Source organism: Pyxicephalus adspersus, chromosome 4 (genome assembly GCF_032062135.1).
Source record: "Pyxicephalus adspersus chromosome 4, UCB_Pads_2.0, whole genome shotgun sequence".
Classification (NCBI taxonomy): Eukaryota; Metazoa; Chordata; class Amphibia; order Anura; family Pyxicephalidae; genus Pyxicephalus; species Pyxicephalus adspersus.
In genome coordinates, this window is record NC_092861.1 from 25,100,405 (window position 1) to 25,115,499 (window position 15,095).

Consider the following 15,095-nt stretch of genomic DNA (forward strand, 5'->3'; position numbering starts at 1 on the left):
TAATCTATTTGTGATTACTAGATGCCCAGTCCCTGGCTGTGATGGACAAGGTCATGTGACGGGCAAATACGCATCACATCGCAGTGCATCTGGATGCCCCCTGGCGGCCAAAAGGCAGAAAGATGGCTACTTGAATGGCTCACAGTTCTCATGGAAATCTGGAAAAACTGAAGGAATGTCCTGTCCTACTCCTGGATGTGATGGCTCTGGACACATTAGTGGAAGTTTTCTTACACATAGGAGGTTCGTTGCTTGTTTCATGAAAACCAGCTGTAGAATATAACCGCCTATGTGTGAACAACATTAATAAATTTTGTGCTACCCAAATTACATGTATGCATATGTTAAAAGGAGTGGTAGATAATGGATATCCAGTGCTAGGTAGGAATTTCATACAGTCACAGTAATTTTACTTTCAGACTATTAAATTTACTTTCAAACATAAAAACTTCATTTTTTCCAATCCAAAAGTTAAAGCTACCATCTATATTCAACATTTATGTTTTTAGGAATGAAATCAAAAAGTAACACATTTAGAAAAATTATATATACAGACTTAATCAAAATTATGTTACTGTATACTTTGTCAAACAATGAGTGTACCTGGATGCAATATAGTCTATATATATAGATAGTATATAAGAACATTTGCTCAGAAGATATCATACCCTGAGAATATTCCATTCTAAGAACATCCTCTAAAATGAACCTAATTACCTTTGCTCAGAAGAGAAATAAGTCCAAGAACATTTGATTCCTAGAGAAAATCCTTTGGTTGGTTCAATCCAATCTTCAACCCTGAGCCCCGGAAATTGACCTCAAAAGACATTCTGATACAAAACATGAAACACATTACTAACCAATGACTAACCATTGTAAATGATAATGTAAAAAGAAAATAGTTAAAATCTACTTTCTTACTTTAACATTTAAATTTAATTTTAGTTTATCGGGATGTCCAAGAGCCACTTCAGCAATGAAGAAGGCCAGGTTATCGGGAGAAGAAATGATGACCATAAAACAGAGAGCCACCAATGGTATTGTTTATTGTTAACATAATATAGTGAAGCTGGTGTCAATTCAATGTACTAAATTATACCTTGTAGTTTGTGCTATATTGCAGACAGGATATTTTAAATGAAGAATGTGATTTCCATTCTGATGTTTTAAACTGAATACAATGTTTTCTGTGTCATTAAAATTTGGTGGTAAAATTCTGATAAGGGTGCTACTCCTTCACCACTCTTTCTAATACTAAATGTGGTATGGCTGGTCCTACAAGGTACTTAATCTGGCCAAAACAGACTGATTCCCTATGTAGGACTAGGCTGGTGAAGAAAGCCTCTGACTTCCTGCGTGAGGCTAGGCTGGTGAAAGGAGCCTCTGACTTCCTGCGTGGGGCTTGGTTGACAAATGGAACCTCTGACTTCCTAGGTGGAGCTAGGCTGGTGAATAGAGCCTCTGCATTCCTGGGTGGGGCTAGGCTGGTGAAAGGAGCCTCTGACTTCCTGCTTGGGGCCAGGTTGATGAATAGAGCCTCTGACTTCCTGGGTGGGGCTAGGCTGGTGAAATGAGCCTCTGACTTCCTGGGTGGGGCTTGGTTAGTGAATAAATCCTCTGACTTCCTGGGTAGGGCTAGGTTGATGAATGGATCCTCTGACTTCCTGCGTGGGGCTAGGCTGGTGAAAGGAGCCTCTGACTTCCTGCGTGGGGCTAGGTTGACGAATGGAGCCTCTGACTTCCTAGGTGGGGATAGGCTGGTGAATAGAGCTTCTGACTTCCTGGGTGGGGCTAGGCTGGTGAAGGGAGCCTCTGACTTCATGCGCTGGGGTAGGTTGGTGAATGGAGCCTCTGACATCCTGGGTGGGGCTAAGCTTGTGAAAGGAGCCTCTGACTTCCTGCGTGGGGCTAGGTTAATGAATAGAGGCTCTGGCGTCCTGGGTGGGGCTAGGCTGGTGAATGGAGCCTCTGATTTCCTGGGTGGGGCTTGGTTAGTGAATGAATCCTCTTACTTCCTGGGTGGGTTTAGGTTGGTGAATGTAGTCTCTGACTTCCTGAGTGGGGCTAGGTTGGTGATTGAATCCTCCAACTTCCTGCGTGGGGCTAGGATGGTGAATGGAGCCTCTGACTTCTTGCGTGGGGCTAGGTTCGTGAATGGAGCCTCCAACTTCATGGGAGGGGCTAGGCTAGTGCAGGGAACCTTCAACTTCCTGGGTGGGGCTAGGCTGGTGAAAGGAGCCTCTGACTTCCTGCGTGGGACTGGACTAGTGAAGGGAGCCTCTGACTTCCTGCGTGGGACTAGACTGGTGAAAGGAGCCTCTGACATCCTTGGTGAGGCTAGGTTGATAAATGGAGCCTCTGACTTCCTGGGTGGGGCTAGTTTGTTGAATGGATCCTCTCACTTCCTAGGTGGGGCTAGGTTGGTAAATGTAGTCTCTGGCTTCCTGCTTGGGACTAGGTTGGTAATGGTGCTCTAAGTTCATGTGTGGGGCTAGGTTGGTGAATAGAGCCTCTGACTTCCTGCGTTGGGCTAGGATGGTGAATGGAGTCCCTGACTTCCTAGGTGGGGCTAGGTTGGTGAATGGAGCCTCTGACTTCCTGGGTGAGGCTAGGTTGGTGAATAGAGCCTCTGAATTCCTGCCTGGGGCTAGGCTGGTGAATGGAGCCTCCAACTTCCTGGGTGGGGCTAGGCTGGTGAAAGGAGCCTCTAAACTCCTGCATAGGCTAGACCGATGAGGGGAGCCTCTAACTTTCTGGGTGGGGCTAGGCTGGTTAAAGGAGCTTCTGACCTCCTGTGTGGGGCTAGGTTGATGAATGGAGCCTCTGACTTCCTGGGTGGGGCTAGTTTAGTGAATGGATCCTCTGACTTCTTAGGTGGGGCTAGGTTGATGAATAGAGCCTCTGACTTCCTTGGTGGGGGTAGGTTGGTGAGTAGAGCCTCCTGGGACTAGGTTGGTGAATGGATACTTCTGTTGTCCCTAGCAACCACTAAACCAGACACATGGTAAAAGTCAAAGAGAGAATTCAGACGATAGATGAGATGACGTTGGTTCCACATAATGATTAGAGGGGTGTTATCAATTATTTATGAAGCCAGTCTTCTTTACCTGAGGTGGGAGCAGACTGTGTAAATCTCTCCTCATGAAGCTGGCAGCTCGCTGTTGTAAATAAACTAGCAGCTCCGTGTAGAGGCAGCAAAGGTCTTGACTGGATGTTGATTTTTCTGGCAAAGTATCAGCAACCAATCAGATCATTAGCTGTGGCTTAATTTGTTCAACACAGCCTTCTCCCCTCTCAGCTTCTCCCCATCAACTCCAGCCAGACTTTACCCTGAAGGAGAAAAGCCAGCAGACAAGTCCAAAATTCCAACTTCCTCATATACCATAAATTACATTACAATATAGTTATTAAAGCAAGAAATTGGGTGAGGTAGGGGGGTGACTTTATTTTTTGTTGCACCTATACAATCTAATACTCTGCCATTGAAGATTTTTTTTTCCTCTGGTTCACCAAAATTGGGATTAAAAAAGGTTGGTTTCCCACAATTTATTTAGGTTTAGTTTCAGTTATTAAAACCAAAATTATTATGTAAAGCAACCTTTCTCAACATTATACAATAAGGGACCATGGAACAAAGTTTTCTCTGCTAGTAACCATTATGCATACAGCCCTAGTGTATTGTGTATTGTGTATTCTAGTGTATTGTGATTGTTAGGTTGTAGAAAGTTTGAAATACAAAACAAGGTTGTGGTATCCTTGAGTACTTTGACATCATAGGAAGATATTTTACACCAAACCTGCTGTTATCACCTGAATTATTTTCCAAACTAAATAATTATTTACAAAAGAAGAGAAAGCATAGAAAGAAAATTGTGTTATCCCTGTAAATTGGTGGTCCGTGTACAAGTGTCCCATTACATTGATGGCCAATGGAAAATTGCCCCTTACATTGGTGGTCAGGGTAGATTGAAAATACATTTTCCACAGCTCTAGGAACCTCCAATAACCTCAGGTAGAACTCTAGGATTCCACAGAACCCTGGTTAAGAAAGGCCAGTCTCAAGATATATTCACAAATCTCGAATTAGCAACTACAAAATGTGTTTTGTTTAAACCTTCTTTGTCTAAAAATGCTAAAACCTTTTATTTAATCCTAATGGATATACTGATATTAGCAACAAAGCAAAATGTTACAAAGTCTATTAGACTCTTTTCTTTTAATATCCTCTAGGTATAGAAAATGACGAGGAGATCAAACAATTGGATGAAGAAATAAAGGAACTAAATGAATCCAACTCCCAAATGGAGTCTGATATGATTAAGCTGAGAACTCAGGTAACAGTTTTCTATAAACAGTATTATAATTGTCTAATTTAGCTAATTTGATATAGAAGATTATTATGACTAGCACTGCCAAGAAAGCATACAACTCTGCTGTGTATGAATTACTTATATGAGATGCCACTAACTTATTAATCTAAAAGTAAAAACAAAATACTAAGAAAAAGACAGTAAAGCTTTTATTCTCATACTCACCCATACTTCATGCATGCAAAGCCCATTATTTTAAAGTGAAGTTCACCTTTGCCGCCAAGGGTCGAAGTTCACTTGTGGTTAACGTAACATGGGTAGGCCAGGTGATCAGCACAATAGCATACGCCATGTAAACATTGTGATGCTAAAACTCGATTACCATTTGTCATTTAACATTTTTCTTTCTTAAAGCCTGCACTGTTTCTTTGTGACGTGCATGTGCATGAAATGTCCGGATTACATCTCTATGTGACATACGTGAGTGCATCTGTACTTTTGTAAATACCGTTTTCTGTGGCCACATGTTCATGCTGGCTGCATGGTATTCATCAACCGAAACATCAAAAAGGTAGACAAAGACAGTTAGGGGGAAAAAAATAAAATTACATGGAGGGTAAGGGTGAGGATGAGAACCTTCTTAATGTTAAGTGTTGCATTCAAGCGTGTGGCACTGATTATGGAACACAAAAAGTTATTTAATTTAAACTCACGACAAATGCAAATTGGTGAAAAAGAGATAAAAAAAAACAAAAAGAGTTCAGTTAAATAAAAAAAAATATATATATTGCCTATAGACTTTGGATTACTGATAGTAAATGTAGAATGACAGTTTTGCTTGTGTAATAGAAATTAGTTATTATGATTTAATCATATAAAGAGGTGGAACTTAACCGCACACAATAATGATGAATTAGAAAAAACAAGTCTATGTTTCTCAAACAGTATACAATCGTTCCCATAAAAAGTGGGTGTGTTCGCCTTCTGAATCTGTTAGCCTAGTCTGATGGCTAGTCTAACGTAGACAGATATATAAAATATTAATATTTGGTCTCCAAGATTGATCCCTATTGGACGTTTACATACAGTTCCACCTCTTTCGCTTCATTCTCTGCCCCCTTTTCAGCTTTTGCTCCCTCCCACTAGGTACTGGACGAGCGTCCTGTTGCTTGCCAAGATCCCTGTGTTGATGAATACCAATTTCATGTAAGTTACACGGGAGGGGAGGTTGTGTGGTTTTTCCATGTAACTTACACGAAATTCAGCCTTTGAAGAATAAAAGTTGTCCATGAGTAGAACTTTCTTTTTTATCTACTGTTAGTACACAGTTTTTATTACAAACAGAGCTATGAAACACTTTGGAGAGCAGATCAAGGGTTTTAAAAATGCTTGAATTTTAGGTGTACAGAAAAGAGAAGCGGCATAGCAGTCTGTCCATGTTTACCAGCATTGATAGTATAAGGGTAAAGGTGTTGAGTCTACTGATAATCATTAGCCATAATTTAGTACCTATTTCTTTGTATCAATCATTCTCCAAGATCAATATCATTTTGCTCAGAGACTTAGAGTTGAAGTTTTTCAGACTTCAATCAATCAAAAAAATGGGAATACCCAAACATTTTGAAAGTGAAACTTTTCTATTCATTTAGGAAATTAAACCTAATATTGCAGACTTGGTTAATGGTATCACATAATTGCAGGAGTTTCAAGTAATATGCATAATGTAGCAACTTTAATCAGTTAGTAAACGTTATTATTCACTTATAACGGTAAACAGAGCCCCAAATGGCTATTGTTTGCATTGCTTTAATAAATCAGTAAATCTGCACACATAGGCACTTTTGTAACTAACCTCAGTAGATAAAATGCAATAACTCACCAAAAAAGGCTATGCAATATCCAATAAAGAATAAAGGTCCTATTGCCTATTAATACTGACAGCTGATTGTTTTGATGGCTAAATTTTAGGCTGTTTTAGCTAGTCATGAGTAAGACCCACTTGATTCCTGCTTCAGCTATAATCATGGCTCTCTTAAGTTTGCTACACCAAATGAAAATGTAATGCATGGTTATGATGGGGTGTGATATACATTAGTATAGGTATACAAGACTAAAGAAAAAAGTAGACTATAGGTCTCTTTTTTTTCTCATTGTGTAAGATTAAATAAAACGAAAAGAAATATTGGTCAATGCAGTCATTAGGACCACATGGCACACAAATGCAGCTCGATTCTTTTACAATTTTATTCATTTATACCTAATGTGATTTTTTGTTATATAGGTAGCCACAGTCAAACTATTCAGAATAACCTGCCATATTTGTTGTGCTGGGGGGGGGGGAGCCAGAGAGGTGAGAAAATGAAAAGTTAGCATATAACATGCAAGTTTGGCATTTTCCAAAACATTTACTCTTCAACTAACTAGAAGAAAGTGGAAAATTAACTTAAAACTAGAAAGCAACAGGTGCAGTTTAATAGGTCTCTCTGAACAATGCCTCGGTGTCTTTGTCCCACCATTTGATTTGGGCTTGCTGTAAATGAACGTAAGTTTGCCTTTGCAATTTATTAAATCAATTGGGGTCAGTAAGTTACATAGAACATAAGAAGTTATCAAATTAAAGACTGTAAACTAGCTAGGTATTTTTAAAGTACAAACTAAGGGCACACAGATTGGAAGAATCAGAATTTGGAAATTCTATGCATGATTTTATGTAAATACTTACTAGTAAAATAATCATGTTGATAGTAAAAGTGACCATATAAGCACAGGTGTTTCATAAAAAAATCTTTTAGGTAGACATCACACTGATATCTGTGTTGGCAAAGGTATACCTAATGCTAATGTTTGTAATGTTTTGTATACTGGCTGTGCTTTTTAGATTACAACAATGGAGAGTAACCTGAAGAACATAGAAGAAGAGAATAAAGTCATTGAGCAGCAAAATGAGTCTCTTCTTCATGAACTGGCAAATCTTAGTCAGTCTCTTATTCACAGTCTGGCTAACATTCAGCTTCCCCATATGGTAAGTGACTTATCAAACATTTTGATTACATTAGCCAATTCTTCCTGAAATGCTTCTAATGTTCTGTAGATCTAGAATTTATTTTACCCTTAGCAGGACCACTTTGGGGCTTTTCTTTTAACAGCATGTAATGGTGAATTATTGTGGCGTATAATGCCATTTTACAATTAATCTATCAATTGGTTTTTGGTGCAAAAAAATCATCAAGGGCAACCACTATTCGAAATATTTGTCTTCTTCTGCGTTGAGATGCATTCACTTACCTTCCAACTGCAAATTGTCAGTTGACTATCATCTAATGTTCTTTAGAAGGCCCTGTCCTAAATACAGCATATTCCTAACTGGTCAGCTAACAGCCCCGCTTTTTAAAAAGTTCAGGTAACCTTGTAGTAAATCAGCCAGTCTTTGAATTCTGTAGATCAAGTTGGAATGTAGTTTGATACTAATCAGGTTAAAATAATCAGAATTTCTTCTCACAGCTGCCTAGAATAATAAATTATTTAGCTTGAGTTTAAAGAAAACCCATTAGGATACAAATATGAGAGTTGACATTATTGAGTCTCTTTTTAAAGCTACTGGGAGTCTCATCTGTGTGCTGACCATATGGCTTAGTCTCTGACCTACAAAAAGAAGTCAACACATGAGTTTGGACCAATTGCATATTTGTTCCAGGGCATTGGTAGATTAGGCAATATGAGGACCAGGATTGACACCCCCACGTAGAAAATTCCATACTGCTAAAAGCTTTTTCTGTAAAAGCTCAGTCTAGACAAAAGTAATATTTAGGTTGGTGCCTGGTAGATTTGCCCCTGGCTTCTATAGTTTTGATACTCTGCTTCCCTATTTGGTGACTCCTCAGTTGAACGTGCAAATTCTGAGTTCCAGTGCCTTATTCTGCATTCTCAATATATGATAAAAAATTCCAGGTGCAGTGAGCCTTCAGTGGGTCATGGCAGTGTGCAAACTCAAGCAGAGATAGTCACCATATCTGTTATATATATATCCAAAAAAAATGGGAGCATGTAATTTACCCATTTGGCCAAATTTGACATATCACTTTATGGTCCATTCCCTTAATATATTGTTGTATAATCCCAACCAAAATTATTTATTCCAAGTCATACGGTGCTCATATGCAGAAAATTTTTATATTCTTTGTCCACATTATTGCTATTCTAGAAAAAGTACCTTGTAATCCTACAATAAACAAGCGTAACCATCCATGGGTGGCACATTTATGAATGTTTTGCTGCCCTTGTTTTCATCCTCCAGAGTCAAATCTGACTCCTTCAAGAAACAAACATGCATAAGCTGGCAGGGTTGGCATTCTAAATATGCTGGTTTCACATTTGATATTAAAATGTTGACATTGAACAGCCATGAAAGTCAGGAAAGTCAAGATGAGTGGTAGGCAAGAGCATCATCCATATTTAGTATTGATTAAATTTGCCTCTTTCCAGTTCCCCAACAGTTTGGTAGAACTGATGCCAATGTTTCATTGAGTTGATTCATGGCCAACTTTGAATCTCATTGAAGTGAATGACTAACACTAATATGAGACTCAGTCAATCCTTATAGTAGACTGATGGCTGTCAAGGCCTGCTGGCCAGATTCCCAGGCTGTACTTTTCTTGTTGATAATAGGTATCAGACTCAGTGCTGAATCTGTTTTCCAAACATCAGAGATATTGGCCCTGATTTATTAAAGTTCTCCAAGGCTGGAGATAATACACTTTCATCAGGGAAGATGGGTGATTCAGCAAACCTGCAATGGATCTAGCCCAGGATTGAAAACATTTGCTAACAAATAGCCCGATTTTAGGAAGTCCATTCCAGGTTTGCTCAATTACTCAGTTTCACTGATGAAAGTGCATTCTCTCCAGCCTTGGAGAACTTTAATAAATCAGGGCCATTAGGTTTATACCATATGACAGATGTTTGGGTAGGATTTGGCTCATTTTACCTCAATATAGTTTTCATTTAGATTACGAAAATAAAGCTAGGTGTACATGTCATGTATAGAGCGTTCTGCTAGATTACCTGGGATATGGAGTAATGAGGATGAGGAGGAGGAGAAGGAAAGGTTATAGTTGGGTATCTCCAGTTTTCAGTATATGTGGCTTGGGAGGAATCTGTATAATAATTTCTCATCTGTCAAGACATTTGCATAATTTTTCTGGAATCCTATCATACCATATCTGTAAACTTGCTTGCATTTTTTCTGTAGTGTCCCTTTCGTTACTCCCCATGAACTATATCCATGGTCTGCTGCTCTTCTCTCTCTTCATTAGCTCATCCCATGCACATCTTCAGGATTTCTCTAGGGCCGAATCTCTTCTTTGGAATTCATGATCACGTTTTTTTGCTGCATCCCTCATTGTTGCTGCACTTGTCAATCGATCAGTCGTGTCTCCTTTTCGTCAGACTCATCCAACCCTTAGCGCGGTTAGTGTGAAGCTTCCTGATTCATCTTATCATCATGTAAACCCTTATTTTCTCCACACTGGCACTTTTGATCTGGAACTGTGCGGATAAAACAAGCATTTTCATGTGTTCAATGTCTTTTTCAGATTGTGAGCTCCTGGGAGCAGAATCATTTCATCATTTAAGTCCATCTGTATTCATCTGTAAAATATTGTACACTATTTTATATGTTCAAAGTATGATATGACAATAAAAACTAATCAAATGTAAAGTATAATTCCTGACCTTTAAGTTTAAAGCTTTAAACATGTCCTTTTACTTCTTGTACGTGTAATATACACCCAAAAACTACATTTGACCCAGATACAACTCTAGTAAGACATTATTGTTACAAATAAAAAAACTCACAAATTGCTAAAAGACACATGTCCCATCTCCAGGACTACAATAGACTTGATACCAATTTCAAAAGTATTTAATTTCTACCTTTATTGCTCAACACAAATGTATATACAAAGACACCCCTTAAAATTTGTCTCCAATATTGTTTGCCATTGTGAAGGATCAATGGTATCCATCGGTATAAAATATGCAACAGCACCTTTCTGAGCTCTAAGAGTTCTATCACATTAAAAAAAACTTACAGAGGAAATAAAGAAGTGTTTTCCTCCAATAAACAATTGTATGTAAAAGAAGCAAGGAGCCAGTATTCAAAGATATGAAAGCAGAATCAAAGGTGCATGTGGTTTTTGGTACTAGCAGATTACTGTATACTCGAGTATAAGCCTTTTTTTTTTTTAGCCTGAAAACGTAGCCACTGTCATAGTTTCTCTATACCCCCGTTAGATAAGCAGTTACACATATTTAATGCTCTGCTTTGGTGGCCACAGGCCTGAATCATTTCTATCTCAGTGCTGTTAAAGGTGTCACTACCATCACCAGGATCATTGGGTCCATAGTCCGTGGATATCAAATACATGGCAAATGATTTATTAGAAAAAAATTTAATGAATGTATGTATAGTTCAAGCCATCTTTTTAAAAGTGCCACACAAAAGGTATACAATGGTGTCAATTAAATTGACATACTGGTATGGATAGATATATAGGGGTCTATTTATAAAGCAGTTCATCTGAAATTCCCTGAAACATTCTCTTTGAGGTTCATGTATTTTATGGCAGTAAATTATTTTCCACCAGGGAATGTTTCAGTGAATGTCAAATTTATTGCTCTAAAATTAGATCCCATCTAAAAAAAACATGTCTGAAAACAAAGTAAACATTCAGTTAACACCCTCTATGCATTTAGTCATCCCTGGAGAATTACTTACATCAGGGTTAATTTACCAAAGAAACTTGCACTTATGACTTTGCATTGTTGTAATAATTTCAAATCATGAACAAGCCTGCAAATGAACACATCACCTTATCCATCGTTCCCTAATTACTCATTAAAATTAACCCCTATGACTGTAATAATCCAATCACAACCAGAATTGAGCACCTTCAAACAGACTGTCCCAAGGCCTTTAAAAATATTATTTCACGAAAATGGAAAACGTAGAGCAACTTTTTTAACATGAGGGAACACATTAAATATTTTTAGGATCTTCAGGGAATCCCCACTATAATTACTATATCCACAGATCTCAGTATATTAGCATTTTGGTCAATAGGAAGAATGTCTCTTACATTGCTAGACGGTGGAAGGAATGCCATACAGATAGCCAGACTGGTGTCACTTGAACTCTGGGCACAAATACCTCATTGTTACAGGAACCCCTTGCAACTTCTGGAGGAACCTTATAGTTCCATGGAACCCTGGCTGAGAAAATGTATTTAGAGCAACATTTCTTAGAGAAATTTAAGTAGTTTTACATTTTATCGAAGTTGTAATATTCAGACGATATAACTTGCACATTCTAATTACAGACTCCCGCTTTCCTTCCCAATGGTTTAAAAAACTTAAAAATCAAAAAAAGTCAAATAAGCAGACCTAACCTGGCTCATACAAAGGTCAGTTTTCCCATTTGATAAACCGTGAATTTGATCCTTTTCATCAAATTGGCCCTAAATCCAATTCTGATTTTTTTTTACCAAATGTGATTAATTCTGAGTATAGAATCCAAACATTTTCAGTCTGTTAGCTCAGAAAATTTCCACCCATTCTACACATCTGGTAAGGCTTTGAGACATCTTGATCAATTACTGTTCTGACGAATTTTGTATCATGAACACCTTTTCCTATCTACAGGGCGCGTATCTCCCATTGGACCATACATCAAATCCAGTGTGTGGTGGTACATCAATAGTTGTCAGTTATACTGAACAAGTTGGTAGGACTTAACAATGATCAAACTAAAGACTTTTCTTGTTTGTCTGGCAGTAGGTTTGCTTGTATTTGAAATTCATGATTGTGAGCATTGGTAATGAATCCTAAACTAACCTTACATAGGTAATATACTGCCTGGTATTACACTGCCTACACCAACTGACATGCTTCATTTGGTTAGGTCTATGTTCAGCAGATATATAAATTACCAGCCCCCCCACCACCACCAATGAATTTTTTACCCTTGGCATATAGCAAGGTGACAATGCCGGGATTCACCTGACCCAAACTGCCATGGACGGAAATAATGTTGTGACATTCCATAAGCCTATTGAAAACATACCACAGTGAGTGTTTTTTTTTTTTTTCGGCCAGGCAGTGTACATTTACTGTGCATAAGGTAAATATCCAGGCCTATTTGTGTTTTTGAAGTATGGTGAAGGGTTACCTCTACAAAATAATTTCTTATACTTGGTATCCCTATTAACTTCCACTTATTTCACATCCCACTAATTACACAAGAAGTGAGAAGAACCTCTTAATAGAGATTACAGGTTTTACCTTATCCCAATTTACTAAAAATTACATTTACTGTTATGTTTGTTCCTATTGGAGAAGACACTTTTCTCTCATTTAAATGGAGACCAAACTTACCAAAAAGTGATGGTGAAAGGGGTTGGGACTAATCAAAAGACCGTTTGTAGTTTTTAAAGGAATTGTAGATATTTTTAAACTTCACAGGATTGTATTTAGGTAAGTAAATGAGGCAGTATAACCACTCAGCATTATTAATAATAAAAACCTAGGGATCTAATTATATATCAGGGAATCAGACATTCATGCATTCATCCATGTGTTTCAATGGCAGTAATTGATTCCCACCAGGGAATGTTTGAGGGGATTTCCTGATTTATAGGACCTGATTTAATAAAGCTCTCCAAGGCTGAAGATGATACACTTTCCACAGTGAAGCTGGGTGATCCAGCAAACCTGAAATGGATTTCTTAAAAGTCATTTGCTATTTGTTAGCAAAAGTTTTACATTCTGGACCAGATCCGTTCCAGGTTTGCTGGATCACCCAGCTTCACTGATAAAAGTGAGCCCCAAATTGACCACCCCATTTATATTCATGACACATATGAAGCCCACATGGTTGGAGATGCCACAATGTAATTATATATTCTAATGTTTGAATAGTAAGGCAATATAGTATTTATTTAACTATATACAGCTTTTCAGGTACACTGCTGCCTTCTCAGGTTTTAAGGTCTCCAGCCAGAGGGCAGAGAGGGTGAGATTAAGTTAATGGGTTTTCTGTATTGGTCTTAAATGTCCCTGATTATGAGAGTGGCCATCTTAGGGGAAGACTTTCACCTGTTAGCTGTTTAAGAAAGAGCTCCGGAGAATTCTGGGAGGGAGTGGGAGTCTGTGAGTGTGTGCCACAAAAAGAAGATTGTACTGAAGGCTACCGGAAGCTAGATATGGAATCCCATCCTGCTGTGGTTTTGGTCACCCCTTCATAGTCTGTTCCTGTATACAGTGAAGGTATATGACAAACTTTATCTTCTGTGAACGTTTTCTGTATAGGACTGTCGAGCAAACCACAGTAAAAAGATTTGTTGCATAGTGTCTCTGGGGGATTCCTTCTGGCCACCAACATCTCCTCTGCCCTGCAGTCATACATCTTACATAGTTACATAGTAAGTCAGGTTGAAAAAAGACAAAAGTCCATCGAGTTCAACCTCTAGGGAAATAAAAATATCCCAGATATAAAACTCTATGGACATAATTAATCCAGAGAAAGGCAAAAAAAAAAAAAAAAACTCTGGTACATCTTGAATGTGTTTATCTTGTTAGTTGTAGGTATGGTTGGAACTGAGAACAAAACAGGCAGCAGGTGAGCAATTTTAAGTATTATCTATCTGCAGGGTTATCAGTTACTCACAAGTTAGTTTATCTAGTTCCCTTACAAATGAGTTGTCTAAACCCCAGACATTGCATGTATCATGACCAATCTAACAGTTCTAGGGGAAAAAAAAAGAAAAAAAAAAGTGATGAGTGCATCCACAATGAGACACACATATAAATATCGAGAAAGGGGAACCCTCCCAGGAGTGGAACCAAGGACTCCAACCTCACAGTATATAGCTAACAGCAAAGAGACCACCCTGATATTCCAGAATGCCCCAGTGTCATTTTATGCTCCATTCAATTTCTGTTTACTGAAGGTTATATGTTTATCCACTGGTTTGATATGAGTTGAGCCCAGATTTTTTTTGGAATGTGGGGCCAATTACTCTGCCCTGTGAACTCCTCACATGCAAATTTTTTAGTTTTCAGGAAATATATTTCATTTATGTAAATTGTCAGTTTTAAAATTTGGGAAATATCTGGTGCTATAAAAAAAGTTTTGATGTAAGCATATAATTTTCATTCAAACTAGAGAGCTGTGTGCATAATAGGAACACACAGATTACAAATAAAATCACCCTTCATCCTTGTTCTCATTCCAAAAACCTATTTATTAGTCCATCTTTATCCTTAATAAAAAATTATGAATGAATAAGCATATTGGGGACAGTAAATAACTATTCTTTACTCAGTGTAATGCCCCTACAAAAGAAAAGTTTAAAAGTGTAAAAGTAAAGCTGTATTTTTTTAAGCATTTTAAATTCCAATAACAAATGTACAAAAACAATGAAACCTTTCAGAAGACTTAGGGACAATTGGTATTTCTCCATTTTCTCATGACATGTATCCTTATGTACCATGCTTAGTAGAAATTCTTTTCTTTTCTATGCGACTAGCTTACATCTATGCATAGAAGTTTAGTTGGAAAGGGAAAACATATAACCCCATTCAAACTTATGCATATTCATTACCATGCATGCTACAATTTACATGAAACAATGTAACTGCTGCTTAAAGCTAACAAACTGGGTTCATTTATTTATTAGTCTCACTTTGCCTTTTAACACCATAAAGTCTTATCTTCAGTTATCCATGTAT

The 15,095-nt window shown here is 37.9% G+C and overlaps 1 protein-coding gene across 11 annotated transcripts in view; it reads left to right on the forward strand.

The window, feature by feature from the left end:
• The window catches only part of MYT1L (myelin transcription factor 1 like), a 293,552-nt gene that overhangs the window by 275,436 nt on the left and 3,021 nt on the right, over positions 1-15,095 (forward strand). For 9 of the 11 annotated variants that reach the window (XM_072407573.1, XM_072407582.1, XM_072407578.1 and 6 more), the window contains 5 exons: positions 22-243; positions 946-1,037; positions 4,231-4,334; positions 5,457-5,516; positions 7,189-7,332. In XM_072407573.1, the coding sequence (XP_072263674.1) occupies positions 22-243; positions 946-1,037; positions 4,231-4,334; positions 5,457-5,516; positions 7,189-7,332 (622 nt within the window). The remainder of the gene's footprint in view (positions 1-21; positions 244-945; positions 1,038-4,230; positions 4,335-5,456; positions 5,517-7,188; positions 7,333-15,095) is intronic. The other 2 variants (XM_072407580.1, XM_072407581.1) reach the window with 1 other exon arrangement.